Source organism: Simochromis diagramma, unplaced genomic scaffold (genome assembly GCF_900408965.1).
Source record: "Simochromis diagramma unplaced genomic scaffold, fSimDia1.1 OVJJ01000296.1, whole genome shotgun sequence".
Lineage (NCBI taxonomy): Eukaryota > Metazoa > Chordata > Actinopteri > Cichliformes > Cichlidae > Simochromis > Simochromis diagramma.
Genome location: NW_024387004.1, coordinates 1,468,988 through 1,496,917, shown reverse-complemented (window position 1 = coordinate 1,496,917; position 27,930 = coordinate 1,468,988). Strand labels below are relative to the sequence as shown.

General features: G+C 45.7%; 2 protein-coding genes across 2 annotated transcripts; both read right to left on the bottom strand.

Moving 5' to 3' along the window:
• Positions 1 to 12,054: 12,054 nt before the first annotated feature.
• On the bottom strand, positions 12,055 to 18,226 carry LOC120739233 (deoxynucleotidyltransferase terminal-interacting protein 1; the record flags this gene model as incomplete). The annotated part of the gene is made up of 13 exons (XM_040040933.1): positions 12,055 to 12,309; positions 14,230 to 14,285; positions 14,862 to 14,933; positions 15,066 to 15,126; positions 15,262 to 15,320; positions 15,530 to 15,572; positions 15,652 to 15,707; positions 15,781 to 15,837; positions 15,905 to 15,964; positions 16,083 to 16,181; positions 16,267 to 16,363; positions 17,524 to 17,594; positions 18,095 to 18,226. Coding segments are annotated over 13 exons (972 nt in total), but the record flags the coding sequence as incomplete, so codon positions are not given.
• A 2,208-nt stretch (positions 18,227 to 20,434) lies between these two features.
• pcif1 (phosphorylated CTD interacting factor 1) lies at positions 20,435 to 27,930 on the bottom strand. Its single transcript, XM_040040922.1, has 16 exons — positions 27,823 to 27,930; positions 26,212 to 26,365; positions 26,010 to 26,134; positions 25,805 to 25,930; positions 25,471 to 25,604; positions 25,247 to 25,404; positions 24,902 to 25,049; positions 24,636 to 24,719; positions 24,446 to 24,545; positions 24,191 to 24,350; positions 23,942 to 24,111; positions 23,633 to 23,719; positions 23,370 to 23,554; positions 23,194 to 23,287; positions 22,940 to 23,115; positions 20,435 to 22,831 (listed from the first exon to the last, which is right to left on the bottom strand). The coding sequence occupies exons 2-16, from the start codon at positions 26,336 to 26,338 to the stop codon at positions 22,495 to 22,497; spliced, it is 2,211 nt and encodes a 736-aa protein (XP_039896856.1). The 5' UTR covers positions 26,339 to 26,365; positions 27,823 to 27,930; the 3' UTR covers positions 20,435 to 22,494.

Genomic DNA, 27,930 nt, shown 5'->3' with positions numbered 1-27,930 from the left:
TGAGTGTGTGTGACATACCTGTAGCTCAGGCGGTGGCTGCTTGCAGCTGATTGAAGTTTAAAGTGCTGGTCAACATTTTCCTGTGTTTGCTTTAACAGATCATTAGACAGAACTGTTTGCAAACAATAACAGAAAGAAGAAATACTCTGATCATTGTCACCCTTCCAAAAACAGCTTTTCCTTCATCTACAGCACAAACCTGCTGTGCAGTGACCTGATTAGCTCAAAGCTCCAGTTCAGTTTTTTTCATATATAAGTATATTTACTTAGGAAAATGAAGGCAGGTTAATTGTATTTCGGTAAGTGCAAGTACTGTGTTGTTTTCTTTTTTCAATAAAAATATTTGCAAAAAACAGCTCCGGTTCATACTGAGTTTACCAGTTTATAATTTATATTTGCGTTCGAGTTATGAAAATGATTAATTAAATAAGTTTTCATAGAAAAAGTCCAACTCTTCCTACTCGGGTTTTATTTATTTACTTTTTAGGTCAATTGTGTTTATACTTTATGTCAAAATGAAAAAAATAACTATAAAGTGAAACATGAGGTTGTGCTGAAAAGAATGATAGCAAGGCAAGGAAAAACAGTCAAGGTGAAATCAAAGCAGTCAAAGACGGGCAGTTATTCATGCGACGCAGAGGGTGAAGAATATAATCCACCCACTGTTATCATCTTCAATGCCCTGTACCAACACAGAGCAGCTACCTGAACGCTGCTCCAACAGAGGTCGATCATCTTGTTAATAATTTCACCTCCTCACTACGTACGACTCTGGATACTGTCGCTCCGGTGAAAACTAAGGTCTCAAATCAGAAGTACCTGACTCCGTGGTATAATTCTCAAACACGTAGCCTAAAGCAGATGACTCGTAATCTGGAGAGGAAATGGCGTGTCACAAATTTAGAAGATTCAGTTTTGTTTATGTAGTACCAAATCACAACAGTCGCCTCAAGGCGATATTGTAGAGACCCTGCAGAGAAAAACCCTACAATCATATGACCCCCTATGAGCAGCACTTTGGCGACAGTGGGAAGGAAAAACTCCCTTTTAACAGGAAGACACCTCCAGCAGAACCAGGCTCAGGGAGGGGCGGGGCCATCTGCTGCGAGAGAAGGAAGACAGGATAAAGACATGCTGTGGAAGAGAGACAGAGATTAATAACTATTAAATGCAAAGTGTCTGTTAGCATTTTAGCTCCTGAAATGTTCTCAGGTGTTCTCAGGTTAGTTCGAGGAGGGTTTTTGGCTCACTGGTGCAGTTATGGTGCAGTCGTTGTGTGGAAACTTTCAGACCTGAATGAGAGTCCGGATTTGTTCTTGAGGTTCCTTAGTAAGTCCAACTGATTGAGAGGAGGGATCAACCTGCAGACACAAATTTCACGAATAACAAGTGTGATTCAGCAGAGTGTGATTCAGGTCTATTAACACATAGTGAGTGAAGAAGAAACACCCAGTGCATCATGGGAATCCCCCAGCAGTCTACACCTATTGCAGCATAATTAAGGAAGGATTCAGGGTCACCTGATCCAGACATAACTACTTTAGCAAAAAATAAACCGTTTCTCTGCAGATGATCAGTTTTCCACTTCCTGTTCCTTCTGGTCAGTTCAGATCTGCTACAGTACACTCGTATGTCTGTGTGACTAAACCGAGTCTTTACAGAACAGTGTGTCTGGGTCACTTCTTTCTCCAGTCTCTATATATTTTTTGTGTTTTTAATTGTTGCTAGCATTTTTCCCAGTTGTGCATCCCAGAGTTCTAGTTTAGTGTTCGTTTTTCCATTTTAAAGATGTTCTTGATGATCTCAAAGTATTGATCATTTGTTTGTGGCTCCACCTTTTCCAAGAGATTTAAAAAAAAGTATGGCATAATTTCTAGTGAAATTATTCTAAATCTTCTTTACAAACCCACACAGGACGCACATTATTGCCTGATGAAAAAAAATCATAGGGACAACATTTTACTCCAAAATCCAAAACAGGAACAATTTCAACAAAGTCTGGCTGTAATAAAACTGACCCCGTTGCTCCACAATTTGACAAAAGCTCTATTTTTAAGCCGCATTGAAAATGTCATAGAGCCCATCACATTTAATTCACTATATTTTTCCACTGTGATATTGTGGGAGGCCCGGGAGGGAGCCAGCCTTTTTGGCTGCTTCTCTCAGAAATGTAAAAAGATATTTATTTGCTAGGCCCTGCAAATTATCAGAAGTTCATAATAATATGGTGGAAAATTGAAAATATATGTTATTTACTTAAAATATAGTGATTAAAGATTTGTGGAACTCAAGCCAAAAGGGTTTCATCTTCAGGCAGTCCCCAAATCTTTGCCAATGCTCCACATAACCTCCGACAGCTGAGCGTACCTGTGTCCAGGTGGACCATTTGCTGTGGTGTTATGAAAAACTGCATCAGACATTTCCAGCTAAAGTCCTGCCATATATTGGAATTTGTACATTTCCACGAGGGCTTACATCCAACCAGTCTTCATATTGGAATGTTTCCCTCATTTCTTTAACATATCGTGTAGAGTGAGGCTTCCTGGTCAACAACTCTTTGTGAAATGTACCCATAACTAAGTTGTTCCCATTAGCCTTCAGATAACGATCAGTATTCAATCATCTAGATCAGTTTTGGTGACAATGTTCTGCTGCAAGTAGTTCCTTAATTGCAGCTATCTAAACTAGTCTGAAGTTTTAAGCTGATAATGATGATAAAGTCCCCTTAAAGGATCAGTCTTGACAAGATGACAACGTCTTTTACTCTTTTGTTTTGTGTGAGTGAAGAAAAGGTCTTCACACTGTTTGAAATCCACTGTTTAAATGTGCCATCTAGGAGGTCAGGCCTAAACCCAGGGTCAAATGTGCACCATTGAAGTATCTGAATTTTACCATCTAACTTTCCTCTTTTGCTTTGTCCCATATTTTCAACTGAGTTTTGACCCGGGGGTTTTGGATCATGTTTACATGCATAGCCAAATGTGTACGAGCCAGAACTGCTTGGGTTGGTGGGTCTTTCAGTGTTGAGTGTCGTTCCATCTGGCAGGACAACACATATAAACAAGAAGCTTGATTTGAGCCGCATAAAAATACGCTTTAAGGTTTGGTAAGTCAGGGAGCGCACCAATCACAGGGACAGCTTATGCAAAGTTCACTCCCACCACAATGACTGGATGGCTGGAAGTGGGGTCGGAGGTCACCTTGGTTACGCTTACCTCTCTTTTCTTTATAAAGTTGTAATGGTTTATATTTATGAAGCGCCTTGAGGCGACTTTTGTTGTGATTTGGCGCTATATAAATAAAATTGAATTGAATTGAATTGAACCCCAGGTCTTCTACCTTGTAAAATAAATCTAGAAATGATTTTTATCAATTGCTGAAAAATCTTTCTGGGTGATTTCCACTGGGAGTGCCTGGAACAAATATAGATACCACAGAAGCAAGTTCATGTTCACACAATGTGGCTCAAGCTGAGGAAGGAAACTGAACTCCACCTTCTTTTATCTTCTTTAATCTTATTGAGTAAGGGAGCACATTTAGCTTCTGCCAATCGAGAGATGTCCTTTGGCAAATAAATGCCCAAATATTTCACTGAATGCTGATCCATTAGGTTGTTTCAGAGGTTTGTAGTTCAATGTTAAGTTGTATCTTATGTACTTTGTAACCAGAGGAAAATGTTTTATTAGGCTCACATGTATATTTTTATGTACTAAGACATCATCCGCACTCAAAGCCACTTTTTGTTCTTCTCCATTTATATGAATACCTTTAATACTTTCTCTGTATATAAAGAGAAGCAGAGCAGCGATGGGGGGCAGCCTTGCTTCGAACCGCGCTGCAGTGTGATGGATAGACAGATGTCCATTAATTTTAATCCTGGAAGATGGATATTATAGAGTACGAATCAGCTGAATACAACTACGAGGTGTCCCAATTTGTTCCAGAACTTTCTATAAGAAAGCCCAGCTGACTGCATCCACACTCACCAGTAAAGCCTCTAGTTTGGTTTGTTGAATATAATTTAAGATATGTGACGAGCATTTAATGTTGTCATGAGCTTGTCTCTGCAAAACAAAGCCAGCGTTGTGTATAAGACGTGGGAGCATTTGTTTTGCTTGGGAAGAAACAATTTGTGATCAACGTTCGACACAGAAATCGGCCCATATGATCCACAATAGCTCGCCTTTTCTGTCTTTAGCGATGATTGAAAGGACCATTTCATTCCACGAAGGTGGCATTTTTGATTTGCACTACAGGCCTTTAGTGGGCATGGTAATAATTCATTCCAGAATACTCTGCACCGTTCTGAAGGAAAGCCTCCAGGTGTCTTTCTAGCTTTCAGCCTGGAGATGGCGCCATTTAGTTCTCTCTCTGTGATCTCAGCTATCAAAATGTTACGTTGTTCAGCTGGAGTAGGGAAGTCAGGCGCTGCAGGGGGGCGCACCTGAGCGGCATCGACAATCCTGGCTCGCCGGCTGAACTGGGTCCTGTAGTGTTGTTAGTGTGTGTGGCTGCGAGCTGCAAAGCTGCAGCCGTTTGTGCGTAGATACTGAAAAGCGTGGAAACGTGGTCGGGTCTGTCGTGCATCTATTACAAATGCCTTTTGTGATTCCTCTTCTTTATGCAGTATCTGGGTCCTTAATGTTGTATCTTGTATTATCCAGAGACAATAGTCAATGCTTCATACGTCTACTTAGGTAATACTTAGGTCCCTTCACCTCCGGTGTCCACTGTCTGGTTCCGGGGTCACCACCACAACAGGTACCAAGTACCTCGCAGCTCCTTGCAGCAGCTTCAGCAGGTTCATTAGGACTCAATGTCCTCAGTGTCCCTCAGAATGCTGTCAAAGGTCTGATGGAGGTGTGAGCTGAAGATCTCGCAGACCGAGGCCTCTGCCAGGTGTTCCCAGCACACCCTCACCATACGTTTAGCTGCGTCTATCCAGTTTCCTCCCCCACCACCTGCACTCGAAAAACTAAAACTGACATTTACTTAAAATTTTTGAGGCAACACTTTTACACTTAAAAATATTGAGTAGATTGGAAACCAGTCAAATCTGGTCAATATATTTGATCAATTGAATAACTAAAGCTTAAACATATTAAGTTGAAATGAATAATTGTAGTTTTACACAAACATGAAAAACTTTAGTAAATAACACTGACATGCTTGGTCAATGTAACTGAAATATAGACGGTCAGTTAATCCAAAATTTTGTTCCATTTACTTCATATTGTAAACTGAACGTAATCAAAATTGTATTTAATATTAGATATGGTAAATGGCCTGTATTTGTATAGCGCTTTACTCGTCCCTAAGGACCCCAAAGCGCTTTACACACCCAGTCATCCACACACTGGTGATGGCAGCTACATTGTAGCCACAGCCACCCTGGGGCGCACTGACAGAGGCGAGGCTGCCGGACACTCAATTCAATTCAATTCAATTTTATTTATATAGCGCCAAATCACAACAAAAGTCGCCTCAAGGCGCTTCATAGATACAGAGAAAAACCCAACAATCATATGACCCCCTATGAGCAAGCACTTTGGCGACAGTGGGAAGGAAAAACTCCCTTTTAACAGGAAGAAACCTCCGGCAGAACCAGGCTCAGGGAGGGGCGGGGCCATCTGCTGCGAGAGAAGGAAAACAGGATAAAGACATGCTGTGGAAGAGAGACAGAGATTAATAACAGATATGATTCAGTGCAGAGAGGTCTGTTAACACATAGTGAGTGAGAAAGGTGACTGGAAAGGAAAAACTCAATGCATCATGGGAATCCCCGGCAGCCTACGTCTATTGCAGCATAACTAAGGGAGGATTCAGGGTCACCTGGTCCAGCACTAACTATATGCTTTAGCAAAAAGGAAAGTTTGAAGCCTAATCTTGAAAGTAGAGATAGTGTCTGTCTCCCGAATCCAAACTCGAAGCTGGTTCCACAGAAGAGGGGCCTGAAAACTGAAGGCTCTGCCTCCCATTCTACTTTTAAATACTCTAGGAACAACAAGTAGGCCTGCAGAGCGAGAGCGAAGTGCTCTAATAGGGTGATATGGTACTACAAGGTCATTAAGATAAGATGGGGCCTGATTATTTAAGACCTTGTATGTGAGGAGCAGGATTTTGAATTCTGGATTTAACAGGAAGCCAAAACAGGAGAAATCTGCTCTCTCTTTCTAGTCCCTGTCAGGACTCTTGCTGCAGCATTTTGGATTAGCTGAAGGATTTTCAGGGAGTTTTTAGGACTTCCTGATAATAATGAATTACAGTCGTCCAGCCTGGAAGTAATAAATGCATGAACTAGTTTTTCAGCGTCACTCTGAGACAGGATATTTCTAACTTTAGAGATGTTGCACAAATGGAAGAAAGCAGTCCTACATATTTGTTTAATATGTGCGTTGAAGGACATGTCCTGGTCAAAAATGACTCCAAGGTTCCTCACAGCGTTACTGGAGGCCAAGGTAATGCCATCCAGAGTAAGAATCTGCTTAGATACCATATTTCTAAGCTTTTCAGGGTCGAGTACAATAACCTCAGTTTGATCTGAATGAAGAAGCAGAAAGTTAGCGGCCATCCAGGTCTTTATGTCTTTAAGACATTCCTGCAGTTTAACTCATTGGTGTGTGTTATCTGGCTTCATGGACAGATAGAGCTGGGTGTCATCTGCATAGCAGTGTAAATGTATGCTATGTCTTCTAATGATGCTGCCTAAGGGAAGCATGTATAATGTAAACAGAATTGGTCCTAGCACTGAACCCTGTGGAACTCCATAATTAACCTCAGAGTGTGAAGAGGACTCTCCATTTACATGCACAAACTGGAGTCTATTAGATAGATATGATACAAACCACTGCAGCACAGTACCTGTAATACCTACAGCATGTTCTAATCGCTCTAATAGGATATTATGGTCGACAGTATCGAACGCTGCACTGAGGTCTAGCAGGACAAGCACAGAGATGAGTCCACTGTCAGAGGCCATAAGAAGATCATTTGTAACCTTCACTAAAGCTGTTTCTGTGCTGTGATGAGCTCTGAAACCTGACTGAAACTCTTCAATAAGCCTCTGCAGATGATCTGTTAGCTGTTTGACAACTACTCTTTCAAGGATGTTTGATATGAAAGGAAGGTTGGAGATTGGCCTATAATTAGCTAAGACTGCTGGGTCTAAAGATGCTTTTTGAGTAAAGGTTTAACTACAGCCAGCTTGAAGGCCTGTGGTACATAGCTGATTATTAGAGATAGGTTGATCATATTTAAGATCGAAGAATTAATTAATGGCAGGACTTCTTTGAGCAGTTTTGTAGGAATGGGGTCTAAAAGACACGTTGATGGTTTGGAGGAAGTAATTATTGAAGTTAACTCAGAAAGATCAATTGGAGAAAAAGAGTCTAACTTAACATCAATGGTACTAAGAGTAGCTGTAGATAATATTACATCTGTGGGATGATTACTGGTAATTTTTTCTCTAATGATAAAAATTTTATTTGTGAAGAAGTTCATGAAGTCATTACTAGTTAACGTTAAAGGGATGGTTGGCTCAACAGAGCTCTGACTGTTTGTCAGCCTGGCTACAGAGCTGAAGAGAAACCTGGGGTTGTTCTTATTTTCTTCAATCAGTGATGAATAGTAACATGTTCTGGATTTGCGGAGGGCTTTCTTATAAAGCAGCAAACTATTTCTCCAGGCTAAATGATGATCCTCTAAATTTGTGACACGCCATTTCCTCTCCAGATTACGAGTCATCTGCTTTAGGGTACGTGTTTGAGAATTATACCACGGAGTCAGGTACTTCTGATTAGAGACCTTAGTTTTCACAGGAGCTACAGTATCCAGAGTCGTACGTAGTGAGGAGGTAAAATTATTAACAAGATGATCGACCTCTGTTGGGGTAGCGTTCAGATAGCTGCTCTGCTCTGTGTTGGTACAGGGCATTGAAGATGATAACAGTGGGTGGATTATATTCTTAAACTTAGTTACAGCGCTTTCAGAAAGACATCTACTTTGATAAAGTCTACTCGCCACCGGGCCCTCTGACCACCACCAGTAGGCAACCAGTAGACGACCGAGACTGTTGAAGCCGGGGCTCGAACCAGCAACCTTCCGATTGCAAAACGAACTGCCAACTCTTGAGCCACGATCGCCCCCTGACATTCAAATATGAATGTTATTGTATTTCACTGGTAGTCTAAGTCTAAAAAACCAAACAAACTAATATGTAATTGTGTGTTTCATAATACATGTATGAAAAATGACCACATGTTAACATTTTTCCAAATGAAAATTTAAGTTTCATAAACATGGCAATAAAGAAGCACCCCTTTTAGCTCAAAGCCTCACATACTTGAAGGATGAATGTCAAACCAGGAGAGCAAACACAAACGCTCAGAGTATTTAAAAAACCAAATGAACAAAACAATGAAAAAGGCTCATGGTACTCAATTACTCTACGTTATCGTGTTTTACTTACACTTTTCAGTTGTAGTTGCTGACAATACATAATATTGATTTGAATAATTAATGATTTTAGTACAAGATACTGATGAGTATAGATGCCTGTTTCTCAAATGTTTTGATTCAATTTTAAACAAAAATATTAAGCACATGCAAAGAAGGTATTCTGTGAACCACATACTGAATTTTTTGTCTGAGATAAATGTAAATAAATACCTTAATTCAACACAAACACATACGTTAACATTTTTAGACATTATTTCAACTTATCAAACTCAAATAATTACTAAAAGGATATTCATAGATTGTACCAGGCTCATCTAACTTATATTTATAGTGATATTTACTAAGCCTCTGAATTACTTTTTAGAGTTTGATCAAGTTCACCACCGGGTGGAGATCAGTTAACAGCTCAGCCCTTTCTTTACCTGAGTATCAGGAACATATGGCCATAGAGCTGATATGATCACAAAGTCGATTATTGATCATCATCATCCTCCTGTCTTGCATTCTTTAAATCTTTGCCTCTGTTCAGTGTTCAGAAAAAAATAGTCCGCTCTTGGGTGTATTTTATGTGTTATCGGGTAAACCAGCTCTACAGCTGCTTGGTGAGGTGTTGTTGCTCTCCCAGGAGTATATATGTATTTACCAGGGTCCCTTTAACCAGTACATAGCTTCCTGCCTTGTCTTTAATTTGTTTTTCTAAAGCAGATTTTTATTGACTTTGAAAATAATTTTGAGACTTCTCTTTTCCGTCCTCGTTTAGAAGAACTTCTGTTTATGGTCAGACAGCCAAAGCTCTTTGTTGATCTTTAGCAGGCTGGTGTGTTTTTCTCAGCTATACTTCAAAGCTCACTGCCTCGTTGCCTGGACCCCTCGTAAGTTAGCTGTTTTACAACCAACTCTGTCAAGAGTTTTGAGTTCAAAAGAAGGTTGGAGACGGGCCTATCATTGGCTAAGACCGCTGGGTCAAGTGATGGTGTTTTAAGTACTTTTGGATGTACCAAATATGTAAACATCAGTCAAAGCAGGAAGTCCAAACTGGACTCGACTGCAGCTCTCACACTTTCATTTTCACTTCTCGAAAATGACGTTGAATTTCTGGTCTTTCAGGTGTTGCTCCTGCTTTACCTGCAGCTGTTTGTCTGGTTTTGTTGGCTCTCCATTTACAGGAATCAGACGGTTTACACTCAGTGACTTTGTGCAGCAGGTGGGAGGAGTGACTAACAACGTGTGGGTAAAAAAACCAAAAACACCAGGTAATGATGGCCTCAGGTGATCAGTAGAAACTCAGCTGGGTTTCCTGGGAGCTTCCTGAGACCACTGGAGGAGGTCGTAGGTGTTTCCTCTGGTTTAAACTGAAGATATTAGAAATGAATTCTTTAAACCTCTGAGTTTTTTGTCCTTCCAGCCTGTTTCATCTTTAGTTTGATAATGACTTCTCTATGTTTGTGGGAAACCATCAGAGTACTGATGGGGTACACAACTACACCCTCTCCAACACCACAGTCGTCTGGGAGGGGCCCTTTATACTTTCAGCTTCATGTGATGAAGGTTTCCTTCATTCCACCAAAACATTTCTAGGACCACGATCCTGTTCCAGGAAGCAGCTGAGGTCAGGGAAAGTTAACAGGTCTCTTTTAAATCAGACAATGACTCTCAATGGGGCTGCATGTATAAATAAAGGTTAAAAACAAAAACAAACCCCACTCTGAGGGAGTACCATAAATCAGACAGCTCCTTCTTATGTATTCTCTTCCTACCGACTTTTCTTCTTCCAGAGGATACCTCCATCTGCTTCCTGCTCTCGCTCCACATCAGAGTATCGTCTGCAAACTTCCTTCTGCTCCTCACTGATCATCACAGCTGGCAAAACTACACACACTCTGTACTACAGTAGAAATGCAGATACTACTGTGAAAAACACCCCAGTAAAAGTTAAAGTACCAGCTCTAAAATGTGCTCAAAGTAAGAAAGTGAAAGTAGCTCGTTTCTATTTCTGTGCACAGCTGAGTCTGTGCATCAGTAGATGGAATACAAATGTTAGTCTCTTTTTTAAGTTGTAATTATACTAAGCTTGAATCAGAAGGGAAATAAAAACATCTCTATTTCCTGTTGCCTCCATTGTAGAGCGTGACTTTGCCTCTAAACAGAACAGTGTGCAGTCACATCACCATCAGCTGCAATGTCTCAGTGTGGGGACAGACTCACAGTCATGTCTACTGTGCAGGCTGTCATCAGCTGACCTGCTGCTCTCTGTGGATGTGCACACCTGGATTCATCCAGATGTTTCCTGAGCCGTCCTGGCTGAGTCCATCCTCCACACTGACAGCACGCTGTTTATGCTGTCTTTACTATAAAGTTGGTATGAAGGTGAAATTCAGTGAATGAGTCTCTGCTACACTAACTGTGAGCATGAACCCACAGCCGCTGTGCAGCAGTCACACACTGTTCTTTAAACCCATCACAGGGCAGCAAACCCACCTGTTCATCCTGCACTAACTGCAGCCTTTAGATAACACAGTGAGTCTGCCTCAGTGTGTTTAGCAGCAGCTTTATGAACAAACATCATGTGTCACGTACAGATTTAGAAACATGAGGACTTCCATGTGAGCTTTAAATGAGCATCCTTCTTTTAAATCTAAGCTCTCTTCTTCCTCTCCTGTCCTTCTTTCTTATCTTCCTCCATCTCTGAGTGAACGTAGCTCTTTGTCTTTTCTCTGCAGTAACAAAGTATTTGTACTTTGTGCATGTTGCAGTTCTGGACGTACTGGAGCCTCTCCAGGGCTTCGGTGTAAATCCCAAACAGGACCCACTGCAGTAATCCAGGTGGCGGGAACAGTAACAAAGTATTCGTACTTAGTTACTTCCCACCTCTCCTAAACATCACCTCTCTCACTTTACCTGCCCCCGACCTCTGCCACAAGTTTCTGGACTTGTTCCTAGAAAAAGAACATCACCCCCACCCTCACAAATCTCCGTTGGGTCCTGGTTAAGTCACGCCTCCCTTCTTTCAGTGCCCCGCCCTCAGGACCTGTCTCAGATGTTGCGGCCTCAGCCAGGTGTGCGTTCTGTCCCTCACACCAGCCGCTACACCTCTGAGGACAGAACCCCACCCTCTGGAAGTCTCTCCCATACGAGCATCACACCGCCCATCACTGGAGTCCTTCAAAACTACCTCTTCAACCTGCACCTTTTTCCTGTTGTTGTTCTTTGTGACTCTATAAAGCGTCCTGGGGTAAGTTATTATTACCGCTGATCATCACCTCACTTCAGCAACTCTTTCCATATCTTCATACCATTTGATCTTAACTTAACCAGTGAAACTGTCAAATATTTAACTATTATTCTACGTGATGAAGAAAAGCTGCTGTGACAGAGAAACATCTGTCAGCACGACTCTTTAACCTGCAAGGAGCTCGTTGACTGTCCAGCTTTTTTTTCTTGACTGAACCTGTGAAATTCCTGTTGTAGAAGGTGAAAATGTTTCTGTGTGTCGTGTGAATGCCGTACAGCATGAGGCCACACAGGCTGAGCTCAGACCTGATGAACTTCCTGTTACTTGAAACTGTTTTTAAACCGCTTAAACAGACGGATCACCTCAAAGACTCACAAACATTTTTTAATTTTTAAAAACAGTACAAATAAAAACAACTGGTCACATGATCGCCGTCCTGCACTCTGATACGGCCATCTATTATTTAATCTGTGGTTACTACAGACGTACGGGGGTGCCAGGGGCGTGAGGGTCAGGGGTCAGCGTCTCTCTGAGCTTCCATGGCTCTCTGCATCTTCTCCACCATCCACTGAGGAACTGAGAACGGCTTCAGCTCGTCCATCCTGACGTCCGGACAGTCCCTGAATGCACACACACACGCACACACACACGCACACACACACACACACACACACACACACACACACACACACACACACACACACACACACACACAGGTCAGATTTGTTACTGAACTAAAACGATCGTGTCTGTTTGAAATCAGCGTGGCGCCTCTGATCAATATGTATCAGCTGATATCAGTCAGAGTGGTGTGAGTGCCAAATAACAACAACAGTCGCCATTAAGCTGTTTTATATCATAAGGTAGACCCTACAATAACACAGAGATAGCCCCAATAATCAGTTGACCCCCCCAATGAGCGAGTGTTTTGGCGACAGTGGGAAGGAAAAACTCGTCTTTTAACAGAAAGAAACCTCCGGCAGAACGAGGCTCAGGGAGGGGCGGGGCCATCTGCTGTGATTGGTTGGGGTGAGAGAAGGAAGACAGGATAAAGACATGCTGTGGCAGTAGGGCTGGGTCATATCATACCGTTCACAGTGTAATGTTGGGCAACGATAAGAAAATGAAACATGGCGATAGAATATGGGTAAAACGCGCATTCGCAGTGCTTTTGTTTACATACGCACATGGCGGAAAAAGCACGGCGGCGACACAGAATGAGAAGGGCGAAAGCGGATCGTTGAATGAAACAGATGAAGCTGAACTGGTTTGTAAAATGCTGCAGCTTCACTGGTGTGGAACTGGTTTAGCTTTCGTCCGTCAGACACACAACAAAGCACTATTTTTGGTAGCGCATGCTAGCGGGCCGTCGTTATTACCGCGTTGTTTGGAAAATACGGCGCACTTAAAATCATCCTTTGATTTTTCTGAAAGTCGACAGAGCCCCTTATAATCCCGTGTGCCTTATGTATGAACTCTGGTCGTGTTTACTGACCTCGAAACGATTTTATGTGCACGGCGCTCGAAAATCTGTCAAATGTTTCAGTACGACTTTGCTGAGCTACGAAGCCGCACCGCTTGATGGATTGTCGGAGCGTTACGGCTATCGTAGGCGGAGCCTCGCGGAGTGATACGTACTGTGCTTCAACATAATGTTACCGTATTGTGTGTGTAGAACCTCTTTTTAAGTGTTGTGGATGTTATACATGGTTATGCTGAGGATGTGTCGGCCAGTTTCCACTGAAATGCCTTTTGGTTAAACTGTCAGTGAGGAATTTGCACTGTTAAATTTTTATATAACTTTATTGCACATAAAAAAAAACAGCTGCTTGTTGAAGTGGAAATACATTGATGGGTTTTGCACTAATAAAGTTGAGGAGTTGTAAAGTATTTTGTCTCGTGTCAGTTATATCGTTATCGCAAATTTTCAAACGTATATCGTGATAAATATTTTTGGTCATATCGCCCTGCTCTATGTGGAAGATTAATAACAAGTATGATTCAGTGCAGAGAGGTCTGTTAACACATAGTGAGTGAAGAAGAAACACTATTGCAGCATAACTAAGGGAGGATTCAGGGTCACCTGATCCAGCCCTAACTGAACTTCCAAGTGAGCAACTGAAGCATCTACCAATTAAAGACTTACCAAGGCAACCAGACCCTGACACACCTGTCCCTGACCTGCAGAAATCAGGAGTCTCGTGTTGGTTTGTGAAACGTTTCCCTCGTTGCCGGGTTTTAAATACGGTGTTTTTGATTTGTGTGAAGGACACGCCCCCATGACTCTTCAAGTGATGGCACCAACTAGCCAATCAGTGACATGCAGTCTGTTGATGTCACATTTTCTGATCGCACGTACTTTAAAAAAAAAAAAAAAAAAAAAAAGCCCCTGGTACCAACTACTACCACCTAATAGAAAACCCCAAAACGGGGCCGTGACAGAACAAGCCGGAAAGGGCTGAAAGTCGTCATCAGGTCTCCTTCACATCTTTACTTCACCATTGAGCAAAGTTCTTGAGAGCAGGAGGTGACGCACTTACCGGTACTCATCGCTGCGGGACAGATCTTGGATGTCCTCCTCTATCAGCAGGTAGGCCTGAGCAAGACACAGGAAGTGGGTTAGCATATAACCCTAACTATATGCTTTAGCAAAAAGGAAAGTTTGAAGCCTAATCTTGAAAGTAGAGATAGTGTCTGTCTCCTGAATCCAAACTGGAAGCTGGTTCCACAGAAGAGGGGCCTGAAAACTGAAGGCTCTGCCTCCCATTCTACTTTTAAATACTCTAGGAACAACAAGTAGGCCTGCAGAGCGAGAGCGAAGTGCTCTAATAGGGTGATATGGTACTACAAGGTCATTAAGATAAGATGGGGCCTGATTATTTAAGACCTTGTATGTGAGGAGTAGGATTTTGAATTCTGGATTTAACAGGAAGCCAAAACAGGAGAAATCTGCTCTCTCTTTCTAGTCCCTGTCAGGACTCTTGCTGCAGCATTTTGGATTAGCTGAAGGCTTTTCAGGGAGTTTTTAGGACTTCCTGATAATAATGAATTACAGTCGTCCAGCCTGGATGTAATAAATGCATGAACTAGTTTTTCAGCATCACTCTGAGACAGGATATTTCTAACTTTAGAGATTTGCGAGCCACAGTCGACGCGTTTCATAGTTTCTCACCATCTTCCCTCCTGTCGCCCTCATGTGGTGTCTCTCTGCCAGCCACTGTTTATCCTTGGCATCAGCTGCGTACTGACACACACACACACACACACACACACACACACACACACGATACAGACACAGCATGGCCTTCAGACCACAGACTGTATACCAAAGATGGATGCAGATGTCAGATTCCTGTTACGTCATGCAGCATTTTACCTTGAACAGGTCGGCGTGTTTGATGTAGATTCGTCCTCTGGTCCCACCCATTCCGAGCGCCCTGCAGTGACATCACAACATAAGATGTTTGTTATTTTAACGTTGTATCGCTGTTATGTGGAGGTTTACGTGTCATTTAAACGTTTAAGTGTTGTGTGAACGCCGTTTCCTGTTGGCGTTGCTGCTGCGGACTCACTTGTTGGCTCTTGACCCGAGCACGAACGTGCTGCTGTCGCTGAGTCTGGACGGATCCCACTGAAACACAGACAGCGTCACTGTGACATCATCACAGCGGAGACTTTACACCCCCGACATGAAGGCAACGCTGTAGAGCACAGCGCCCCCATCGGGTCACACTGGGTCACTGCCACCGTGTTATTGGGTCTGATGATGATGATGATGATGATGATGATGAAGACATTTATTTCAGTTGAGTTCACCTGTCAGTTCAAGTAACCACTCACCTTGGGCCCCTCCTTCTTGATGGGCTCAGACTTGGGCTTCACCCTGAGGACACAGATGGACATCGGTCAGGTGTGTTCATCTACCTGTGCACTGATGATGATGTCACCTATTAGATACTCACACAGAGAAGGTCAGAGGTCGATCAGATGAGGCCACGGGACCTGGACGCATCTTTCTCTAAGGACAGGAAGTGATCAGAGTCAGTGATCGCACTCGTGTGTGAGTGTGTGTGTTGGGGGGGTGGAGTTACCTTCTTGTGCAGCGGGCTTCCTCTCTGGCTGCAGTCGTCATCAGCAACTCGTTGCCTCTGCGGGAAACAAACAGGTGAGGCACGAGACTACCTTCCCAGGTAAGCTGCCTGCTCCTACACCTACCTTCATCATTGCCTCTGGTACCGCCCTCTTCACCTCAGCCTCCGGAAACAGCTGCTTGGCCTGGAGATGAAATCATAGGGAAACAGATCAGGCTTTACACTCAACACAGCTAATCCGGCTTCACAGGTACACCTGTCAGGTGAGTTCAGGTGGTCTCATGAGCATCAGAATGCCTCACGTGTTCGAGGACGTTCCTGCACGCCTCCTTGATCAGGTGATCGGTCTGAATGTCGTCTCCAACGTTCTCCTTCACATTCTCTGCCGCCTTCTCGAAGAACTGCAACACAAACACACTTGCTCGAACCCCTGCACAGGTCAAACCAAATAACTCCACCCCCTCCCCTTTTAGTGCGACTGCTAACCTTCTGATATTTACTGAACACGGCCATGATGTCTTGGTTGAAGCTGGGCTGGAGCACGGCACGCAGCAGGTCCATGGACACCTGAGGGTCCGTGTAGCTGCACAGACAGGTGAGGACAGATGAGCAGGTCTGTCTCTACGTCCTGCTCAAGGTGAAACCCTGACACACCTGGACTCCTGTCGTCTGAGTGTTGTTGATAAAGTTTTTTAAAAACAAACTGAATGGCCGCGTTTACGTTTCCCGTCCTGTGAGCTCAGAGGTCTGCGCTACGAAGCCTGGCTTATCCAGGTGGTTACCCCTGGTTTTCATCACCATGGTAACTAACACTGTGAACCTCACCTGCTCCAGAGCAGGTTAAGATCCAGATCAGAGATCAACAAGTACGACATCACTTCCTACTGATCAACGAGCGCTCCAGAAAATAGTGTCAGCATCCTTTGGAAGATGCCTCGGACGGCTGCGGTGACAGTGGGAGGGGTCTAAGGATTTTAACAACAATGTCTTTGTGTTTCCCTGACGACCATCAGTAACCAATGATAAATCACCTCAGCTTCAGTTCTTGATTGTTTTCTGTTGGCAGTTAACAGTTTTGGTCTTCGAGCATTAATATGTGATCCTGAAACAGCACAGCTGTACTGCACCAGCTGACCCCAGGTCAGATTTGTATTACGCCATACACAGCAGCAAAAACTACCGCTGTCAGGAGCGCGGGACGTTTCCACTCATTCTGTTATTCACGAGAGGCCGTACTTTAATAAACCAACCGAATGAAGCACAAACCCTGCGTTGCATTGTTTCCTCCATCGGGCTGTGGGACAGGAAGCTTTAATGTGCAGCCGCCACCTTTCAAACAGACAGCAGTGTGAGCGTGCTCAGTGACAAAACTATTAACTAGAAGCAAGATTTTTACTGTGTGCGACAAAAGACTGAACAACTGTCTCATTTGCATTTTACTGATATGGCGCTCATGGGGATCGTTTTCTGTGGAGGAACAGTGATGTGAGACATGAAATGCCAGTTTGCGATTGGTCAAAATCACAAAAAACCCGCCTCTTTCATGTGAACGTGCAGGAGAAACCCTCTGTGAACTTAGGGCGGTGATAACCAGCTTCGTGTGACCTCCAATCCTGATCGCCAAACTCAGGGTACGTGGATCCAGCCAACAGAAACATATCCTGGATGTTGCACTCTCGTCACAGTACAGGGCCACAACCATCACAGGAAGTACGAGCCAATCAGATCCAACGGTCCACTTACCTGACCATCATGTGAGAGCGCCGTCCTCGTCTTTGGATCTGTCTGTGTTTGATCATCAAGTTCCACGGCTTCTACACACACACACACACAGACAGACACACACAGACACACACACACACACACACACACACACACACACACAGATGAGTGTAACTATATGACGTGTGAACAGGTAAGAGCAGAGGACACTGAACAGGTGAGCACACCAGGACATTTTCAACCCAACGTTATTTAGAAAACAGAGTGTGCAGGTGTTCAGGTGAAGCGCACCTGTGTTTCCCGACAAACATTAACATATAGTAAAAGATTGCTGCCTATAGAGTAATGGATTACTTTCAACTGAGCAGGTGTTTGGCTTATCCTGACAACAGACACGTGACTCAAACCACCTGAGAGCCAACTCTGACAAAAACACACCAAAAAGCGGGGACCGGGGCTCCGTCTATTTCCTGGAGTTACCCCCACCACCGTGTTTAGGTTTATTCCGTGACTGTGACGTCACCAGCTTTCATGAAAAAAATATTCACGGTGTCGTGTGACCGGATGTTTGTGCGGTGGCTCGCGGCCTCACCGGGCTCTGCTCCGGGTGGTCCGGCTGCTCCGGGCCCGTCCTGCTGCAGCCAGTCCCGGCCTCCGTCACTGCGGTGCGCCCCCATCTGTTCCGATCCGGGTCCAACCGGGCCAAAGACCGCGCTAACGGCAATCAGCGGCCGTAAAGGTGTTTACGGTTACTGCCCCGAGCTGACCGACGATCAACTGATACTCAGCAAACAATAATCGATACGTGGCTACCACTTTGCCTGTTTGTCTGTTTCCCGGAAACTTCGCTGCTGCTTCTTCCACTTCCGGCAAAACCGAATACAACCGCACTTCCTGTCACCGCTTCACAATAAAAGCACTGACTTCCGGAGGATTTGTGATCGTAAGGAGGTCACCTGTGCAGACAGGTGTAGGGGTGGGTTTAAAAAATCGACTTCCCCATTCAAATCGATTTGAGTTTGAATAATGTCATATCGGATAAACATCGTCACACGTTTTCTCTGACTTTCCTCCAAGACAAAATCAAACTTCCTGCGCAGCTCTGTCTCTCAGTGTGCTCTGCTTCCCTTCAGCAGCATCAGGTAATGTTCACATGTTGATTCATGGTTTTCTTCAGTTTTTGATCTACGGCAGAATATTTTTAAGGTTATTTGTATTTGTAAGGTTATCTATAAGAAGTCAGGCCAGGTTTCTGCTTCCTGTTTTTTGTTTTATCCTCAGTTACTTTGACACAAAGGCCTCTGCTGTGATGCTCACACCTCTGTTGAAGCACAGTGTCAGCTTTGTTTTATACACAGATATAAAAATATGTACTGATAAATGATCAGAATTAGAATACTTGTGACTGACTGAATCGAATCAGTTATAGAAATCAGTGGCGACATTCAGCCCTGAACAGGTGTGCCTGTTTAAAAAAAAAATAGAAAAAGTTGCATTTCCTGCGAAAATGCAGTGTGAATGCCGTGTAGTGGACTCTGAAAAAAGCAGAAGCAGAACTATCTGCTGAAAAGAGGTGTAGAAGCTTATCTCTTTGCTTAAACCTGCTTTATTTAAAAGGGAAGAGTAAGTGCAAGAGGAGATGTGGGGCAGCAGACACAGGTAGGATTCGAACCTGTGCCCCCTGGTCTTAAGGCGGCTACTCATCTCACTGAGCCAAACCGGAGCAGAAGAGGCTTGTATTGAAAAGAGGTGGAAAAAGCTGAACTTTCTGCTGAAAGTGAAGGAGCTGACATTTTTGCTGAAGAGCTGAGAATGGTCCCATTGATCAAAATGGGCCAAAAAATGGCATAAAAAGCTTAATATTTCAAAAGGTATAAAAGCTATGAGCACCAAAAGATATATCTGGCATTAGCAGAATCAGCAGATGTTTAAATTTTGAATGGTGAAAACTGGATGAAAACTGAGGGAGTAGTTAAGCAGCAAAGAAACGGCGCAACTAGAATAAGGTAGAATAATAAAGTTTAAAGAGAAACAGGAACACAATAGTGTGAATGCCGTAAGGCACACAATGAAAGGTACAAACCTGATCGCTGTCAGCACGTGACTCACTAACTTCATACTGAGCACAATGTAAAAAGGAGATAAATACTGACAGGCACCAAACATATTATGTAAAACTACTATAAAACATAAATACTAAAATTATACGAAATGTTAAAAATTATACAAATTCTAAAATTAGATGTCGTCATATCACTGAACTCCGCTTTAATGCAAGTGCACGAGCTGTAAAAGTGTGTAACGGCTGTGAACCGGTACGGAACAGGTGCTACACGTGATGTCAGGTCCGCGGGATCGATGCCGAGCAGCCTCAGCAGCGTTTTCAGTCAGAAGCTTCTCTAGAGAAGGTGGGTCATCAGCTTATCCTCACCTATTCCTCGGGTCCTGGGCCTTGCGCTATGAATTTCAGGATTTCTGGTCATTCAGCGCATTCACTCAAAGGAGGCGGAGCTTAGGACAAATCATAAACGTGGACAGGTGTGCTGTCAGCAGGTATAGGAAGATAGGAGGCTAGGATAGGAAAGCATCTCAGCTGTGACTCAGACGATTACTGCAGTTTGTTTTGCTGTGCAGTCTGACGAAGAATAAATGCATCAGAATGTCATTACTGTGTGCACCAACCGTGTTCTCAGAGAAAACCCGCTATTTTATTCTGTTCTGTTCATGGTGATGGACCCTGGCAGGCAGACTCCAGGGTGACGTCACAGGTGAGAGTGTAATACTGAAAACTGACTAACGTGAAGTTTGTTTAAACTGTCATCACACAGAAACGACAAATACTTGCAGATGGTCTTACTGTAGATGACAAACATTTACACTGGTGTGACTGTGTGAGGTCATGTGACTGTAGCAGAAAGAGGAACAGCACTGGTTTTACTGGTTTCAGATTTTACTGGAGTACAGACACTATTTACAATCTGCAGAGGGGCCAACAAACAAGATGGACCACTTCCTGTTTACAGCCAGGCTCTGGCGAGCCGCCGCCTCCAGCAAGGTGTCTACATCACAGACAGTCAAAGAGGAGTGAACCCAGCAGGTGAGACAGATGAAGTGAGACGTCTGCAGCTGCAACATTAGCGACTTTGTGCTATGCTAAGCTATCAGCACTTCTAGCTCCGCCCTCTGACAAACACCTGGAGTTTGTGCACAAGTAACTGGGCACATGGACGCAGCTATGACCAGGACACACACCTATGGAGGCGGGCCCAGTGGATGAGCCTCTGATTGCATCACCGGAGCATCATGTGCGCGTTTCACTGCTGCTGCCAGAGCAGCCAATCACAGCTCAGTATTCACTGTGACATCAAAGAACCAGTGCTCGGCTCACGTGCACACTCCTGGTTCGGAGTTAATCCACCACACGCGCGTTAATCCTTACATGTGAGCGAGTGTCACAACGACAGTTACGTTCACGTGTAAAAATCCGCTGTTCCATTGCGTCCTGCGTCACGTTTCTCCTGGTGCATTTGTTCCCGTGGAGACAGATTATGATGGCATCTCTGTGAGCGCTTCGGCTCGCCAAGAAAACTGCAAAAAGTTTCATAGTGACCTTTGTGTGATGGCGAGGGCAGCATTTAAATGCACGCCATCACACAACGGTGACTAAGACAGTTCATGTTAGGGTTTGATGCCAATAACATATCCAGAGTGGCGTCCTGCGGTGCTTTACATTACTGTCACATGTCGAAGCCGTGACGAACGTTCTTAACGTGACCAAACAAGTGAAGCTGCAGCGGCACGAAACACCTGAACACATGACCTCGTGCTGAACGGGAAGAGGAACGTAAGAATGGCAGCGCACGCTCTGAGGGTCAGGAACATCTTCGAAATAGTTCACGCACAGCGGATGATGATGAAGACGATGTGAGGAGGAGGAGTCTGTCTATCGCAGCTTTGTCGCTTTGGTTTCACACCGTCGCTTTAAATTAAAACATCAACAGGCTATACACTATATACACTGCTGCCAGCCCCGGAAACAGACGCCTCATTGGGCCACAGCCAGCCAATCCCAGAACAAACATCTGTTGTAGTGTCAGGTTACTGAGTGGGAGGAGCCAGAGAGCAGAAAAGAGGGAAAAAATGTTTGAAACATTTAAAAATAAAATAAAAACAAAACGCAAAGAAAACTCCCAAAAGTTTAAATTAAAAAAAAAAACTTTAATTTTTCTGACAAACGTTTGATGAACCCGAAAAAAAAGACGTTAATGACAAAAAACTGTCGTGTTCACACAAATGTCTGTCAGTTTGATTACATGAGACCCCGCCCCCTCAGCGTCAGTGACCCCGCACTCTAAGGCGTCTGTCTCCGAGCAACAGTCTGAATCTGACTCCACCTCCTCCCACCTAACTGTTAATCCTCCACCTCCTCCACCTCATGAGTAGTCCATTTCCCCACACTGACTGGCCGGGCCATTATAAGTAGGCGGGACCAGAAGCAGGACTGAAAAAAAACAAAAACAAAATCAAACCCCAGAAAAACAAAGATCTGTCCAATAGAAACAGTAGCTGCCTTATTGACCAATCAGAAAGCCCTATGGGTGCGGGGACCAGAGTCCTCCGTGGTCACAAGTGACATTACAGGTGGGGGGGGGTTATTGCTGGAGCTCGAAGTCGCTGCTCACTGATTGGCTGTGATGTTTGTTGCTGAACAACAGAAGCCACAGCTGAACAAGAATCAGCTGCAAGTTTTAAAAAAAAAAAATTTAAAAATAAAAAAGCTCCAGAGCTTTGACCAATCACAACAGAGCGGGGTTAAAGCCAGCAGAGGGTGGGGCTAATTCAGGCTTCTCCCACCCCCTGGTGGCATGTGGCATTATGGATAAACATTTGCTACAGGTGCTGGTGAAGGACAATCTGAATGAGACAAGTCAGAAAACAAAACTTGAAACAACTGTCCAACAGGCGAAAGGGCGTGGCCTCCACAAGCCCCGCCTACACGGTGGACACTTTGTCTCGAGGACTGCTGCTGCTGCTGCCACTATCACCGCTGCTGTTGTTGTTGTTGTTGTTGTTGTTGTCGTCGTGGCCACTGGGTGACAATACGTTACTCTGTGTCCTATCAGATGTTTTGGGGGCGGAGTCTCTATCTCCAGGAGAGATGTGGGCAGGGCCAGGGGACGACAAGGAGGAAATGCGGGTGGAAGAGGCGCGGTACGCTGCTGTCAGCTCGGCCAGACGCTCTGGAGTAGGCGCCCACTTCGCAAAGCCGGCGTCGTTCTGCAGGAAGAGAACTGCAGTACCGTGTACAGCCCGGTAGTACATCTCATCCCTGATAATATATAAAGTAATCAGAGTATTAGGCTACTACAATCAATCAGTAATTCAGTGTACACAATATTAGTATTACAGTAGTACTACAGCACTGTAGTGCGAGTACCTTTTGCAGATGTGCTGACTCCCTGATCGGTACTCATGCTCGTAGGCGGGAATGCTGAGTTGATGACGCAGGAATCGACTTCCTTCCATGCGAGTCAGAGCTGGAGTCACGGGGTCACGCCACTCAGGCACGAACACGATGAACGACAGAGGCTCCGAGGACTGGTCCAACAGGTCCTGAGAAAGACAGGAGACCGGATCAGAAACCCTGGATCACAGTCCGTTTCAGAGGCCGGATCAGAGACTAGTACTGACCTCAAAGTGCGTCACCATGGCATCCATCAGCTCCTCGCAGAACGGCGGGTTGGCTTCAAACGAGCCGCTGACCGGACAGAAGGACAGGAAGGGCCTGAAACACATGCCAGATTGTCACGCTGGGACAGGGAGAGTGGACAGACTGTGCAGCGGAGTGTCCAGTTGTGTCACCTCACCCTCTGGACCCGAAGAAGCCGTCGGTATCAGGGAAGGCGGAGCAAAACTGTTTGAAGTAGCAGTTGAGTGGCGAGGCAAAGCACTCGAAAGAAACACCAAACTGACGGTTCAGCGTCTCAAACACCAACACCGGCAGCGCCCCCTGCAGGCCACTCCCCTCGTTAGCACCACTGCCGAACATCACCTGCACGCACACACACACCTGGTTAGCTTTGAGCAGCTGATGAAGCAGGTGAACCGAGCGAGCACGCCGTCAGCTGACCTGGTATCTCTTCAGGAGGCACCAGACTCTGGACAGGAACTTGTCGAAGCGAGGGTCGTCTATACAGCTGTACCTGTACAACAGCTCCTGCAGCGAGACAGGTGAGAGACAAACGGGACAGATTGGACACAGTAATCTGATTACAATGCGTTACTGACCAGCTTTTTGATGAGTACTTTGATTACTCTTTTGAGTCCTTGTATTACTATGTAAAAAGTAAACAGATTACACCGGAGGTACTGACTAGGTTGCTGTTATGTACTCGGATTACAATTTTTAAGGTAATCAGATTACCACGGGGCTACTGACCAGTTTGCTGAAGTGTCCTCTGTTAACTTTGACCATCTCTCCTCTAAAGCGTAAACACGCCATGTCATTCTCAAAGTGAAGCTCCACACGAGGCAGCGGCGGCGACGGGATCGCCAGACGCACCGGGTAACAGTAGACAAGGCGGGACTGCGGCGGGGACGCACACGCCTCTGAAACATGCAGAGACAGAACACTATTGGCTCAGACAGCCAGGTACACAGGTGAATAATACACAGGACTGAAGTGTACCAGTGGGCGGGTCCTGCAGCAGGCTCAGGTGTGTCTGGCGCAGGCGGCGGCTGTACTCCGCAGACAGCTGGTAGATCTTGGAGCAGATTCCCTCGACAGAATCTTTGGCGACGGCGGCGACGTGAGGACCGCACTGCTGCCTCAGGTGCTCCAGACGGTCCTGCAGATACACCAGTGACAGTCACAGGCGACTTGTACAGGTGATCTACAAGCAATCGTGTAACGAGTACAGATGAAGCGAAAGTCACAGGTTACCATATAGTCCTCCTTGCTGGCAGAGTGATCTCGGCGCAGCCAGTTCATCGTGTCCTCGGCGTTCCATTTCACCACCTTCCTGCTCTCCGGGCTCGCATTCCTGCATGGGTGACAGGTCAGAGGTCAGAGCGCGGGCCCACTTGATAATCTCAGCAGGATTGAGCTCAGCAGTTGGTCAGCTGGGTCCTACCTGGAGTCGATCATCTTCTTGGCAGCTTCAGCGTATTTAAAGAGCAGCTTCCGAGCCTCCTCTTTGTACTTAATGCGAGACAACCTGCCACACACAAACCAATCACTGATCAATATATTAATCTGCACGTGATCTCTGATCAATAAATTCAGACTATTTCTAGTGTCAGACATTTATCACTCAATTAAAAGCAAATCTCATGTTCTCCTCACGGCAAACGAACGCCAGGAGCACGAGACGCGAACGCCACTCGATTTTAAAGTCACCTGATAGGGATGTCGTTCATGACCTCTCGGAACATCGATGGGGAGATAACAGGGTCACAGTCACTGGGCAGTAAGGGGTCGTGACCTTTGTCAATTACTTTCCTCTCTAGCAACCAGCGGTTGAAGGACTCCCGGGGCGGATCGATACCTGAGGCAGAGAACCAACACCTGGTCAGAGCTCACATTCACACATGCCCGTCATACCCATTAATGAACACTCGGGCTTGGACGGCTCCAAAGTCTCTGATGACCTTTGACCTTCACCCTATCTGAAGATGTGTTCTCCCTCCACCTCTCACCTGTGGGGGAGGAGCTACCAGTACACAACCTGCACGTGTGGCATACCTTCCCTCTGGTGGCACAGCTCGTGGTAGTGCTGCCTCAGCTTGGTGACCAGCTGCGCTCGCTGGAGCTCGATCTCGGGGTGGGGGGGCAGGTGGTGGCTGGCGGGGGCCTGCTCTCGGATCACGGCGTTGGTCTGCACGTCCAGGTCCCAGTAAATCCTGAAAACACCGACCAATCAAAAAGGTCCTTCAACAAAACAAAACAAAACAACATGCAGTACTCACACAGCTGGTCTGTACGGCGCGGGGGCGGGGCTCGGTGTGGTGGGTGTGGCGGACTGGGCCTGTTTGTCCTCAGGGGCGGAGCTCCAGGGTTTGACCCCAGGAGTGCTGGGAGAGATGGGCGTGGTCGGCTCCACCTGGTAACAGACAGACCTGGTCAGGGTTCGCTCACCTGCACTCGGAGCATCACGCGTCAGTCTATTCACACTCTGCTGTGATTGGTTGTCAGGTTACTAATCGTGGCATAGGAAATGTAACAGCGGGCATGAAGGTCAGTATGTCAGCCAATCACAGCAGAGCATCTTTCTGGCTCATCCAACCTAGGACTCCGTTTTACCTTAGCACGTTTGAAGCTGTTAGGTCCTCCCCCCTGCTCCTCAGAGCTCCTCCTTTTCCTCTGACCATTACCAAGGTTACTGTCCCCGCCCTCTGCAGGAGCCGCGTTTAGACCTAAAGGATCAGACTGCAGACACAGATCGGTACCTGATCAATAACTGCATATCAATCAATAACTGTAAATGATAAGCACAGGCAATACTCACAATAACATCATGCTGGCCGAGCACTGGCACCTCCCACAGGCTCTGATTGGTGAATCTGTTGAAGTAATATGGCCGATTCTCCCGCCGAGACCAACACTTGGACCATCCAGCCTGAACCAACTCATCTGGGGGAGGAGAGAGAGAGAGGGTAATCAGGATTAGAGTACGGTGAGTGGGACAGGTAACAGGCAGACGAGCGTACCTGGGAGCTCAGGTGCTTTAGAGGCAGTGGACGGAGAAAGGGGTGGTCCCTGAGATGAGGCGGAGCCAGAGGGAGCCAGCATCATGGCCGCCTCCCCCTTCACCAATCCCTGGCTGTCATTGGACATCTTGGCAGTTAGAATGACATCACGTGCCTTCAAAACAAAACACAGGTGAGAATGAGTCAGACAGGTGTGCAGCTGCACTCAGAGGTAGGGGTGGGTTTTAAAAATAATGGTATCGATTTGAAATAATAATGTATAATAATAATAATAATGTATTTTGACAGAAATGCCAGAAGCTCATTTCAACACTAGCCAAACAGCAACGATTAACGAGCAGGTAAAAATATATAAACAGAGCAAGGATGGTTCACCCCACGACACGTGCACGCCGTCGGGGCTGAAAGCCGACATGTCTTCGTCACTCTCAGACCAAAATTCACTGAACCAGCAGCAACAGAAGATCCAAACTACGTTTCACGTTTGATACACGTGGTCACGAGTTTTCTCTGACTTTGGCTGTTTTGAATCCACCAGGATAAAAAAAAACCACTTCCTGCACAGCTCTCTCTCAGTGTGTTCTGCTTCCCTTAAGCAGCATCAGGTAATGTTCACGTGTTGATTTGTGGTTTTCTTCAGTTTTTGATCTACTGTAGAATATTTTTAACATTATCTGCTATAAAAAGTTATTCCAGGAAAATCTGCTGCTGCTGGCTTTTTGTTTTATCCTCAGTTACTCTGACACAAAGGCCTCTGCTGTGATGCTCACACCTGTCTCAGTGTCAGCTTTGTTTTATACACAGATGTAAAAATATGCCCATGTACTGATAAATGATCAGAATTAGAATAACTGAGTGAGAATCAGTGAGCACACCCAGCCCTGCTCAGAGGGCCATACAGATCAGACAAACTCATCACTAGTTTGATCAGCGTTACAGGTGCTCGTTCAGGTGTGTTGGCGCGTGCGTGCATCCAGGCATCTGTGTGCGTGTGTGTTGTGGCGGTCTCGGTGCTTGCTCCGCTCCCGCGGGTTAATGTGGCGTGCTGACGTCAGACGGCGGCAAACAGCCGATCAGTGATTAAACTGATCACAATGATCGATGGGCTCAGACAGATTTTAGCGCGCTGTCGACACGTTTGATCGTGTTTTCTTACACGCAGAAACGAGCGCCATGGTTACACGCATGCGCGGTGCAGGTTTCCCAAACAAACAGGGAGGAGGGAGAGAGGGGGAGGAGGACAACAAAAGGCTGCGGCGGCTGATCGGGAGCCCGGGACCGACACGGACACACGGTGACGGCCGGTCCGGCTCTGCGGTGGGGTCAGGCTGGGTAGCACGCTCAGTAAAGGTCGGGTTCGGAACCTTCGCGCGGTCACATCGGCAGTTAGCCGCCATTAGGCTCAGAGACCTGCGGCTGTTCAGGCGCCACTTCACTCACAAGATGGCGGACACGCCCCTGCCACAGCGTCGCGCGCCCTCACTAACATTTCTGTTCCGTGCTCCGAGCTGGGCCGCCCCGCGCGCCGCTGTCCAGCCCCCACCGGGAGCTGACACCTTCCGCCGCGTGTCGGTGCTCCCGGAGCCGGCCCGCGGGACCGTCGGCGCTTACCTTGGCCGGTTAAGTCGCGGACAGTTGCGGGTTCTGCGCGTTGTTTCGGGTCCTCCGCTCCGCTCCCTCCCCGCCTGCTCAGACATCTTTACAGGGACCCGGACAGAG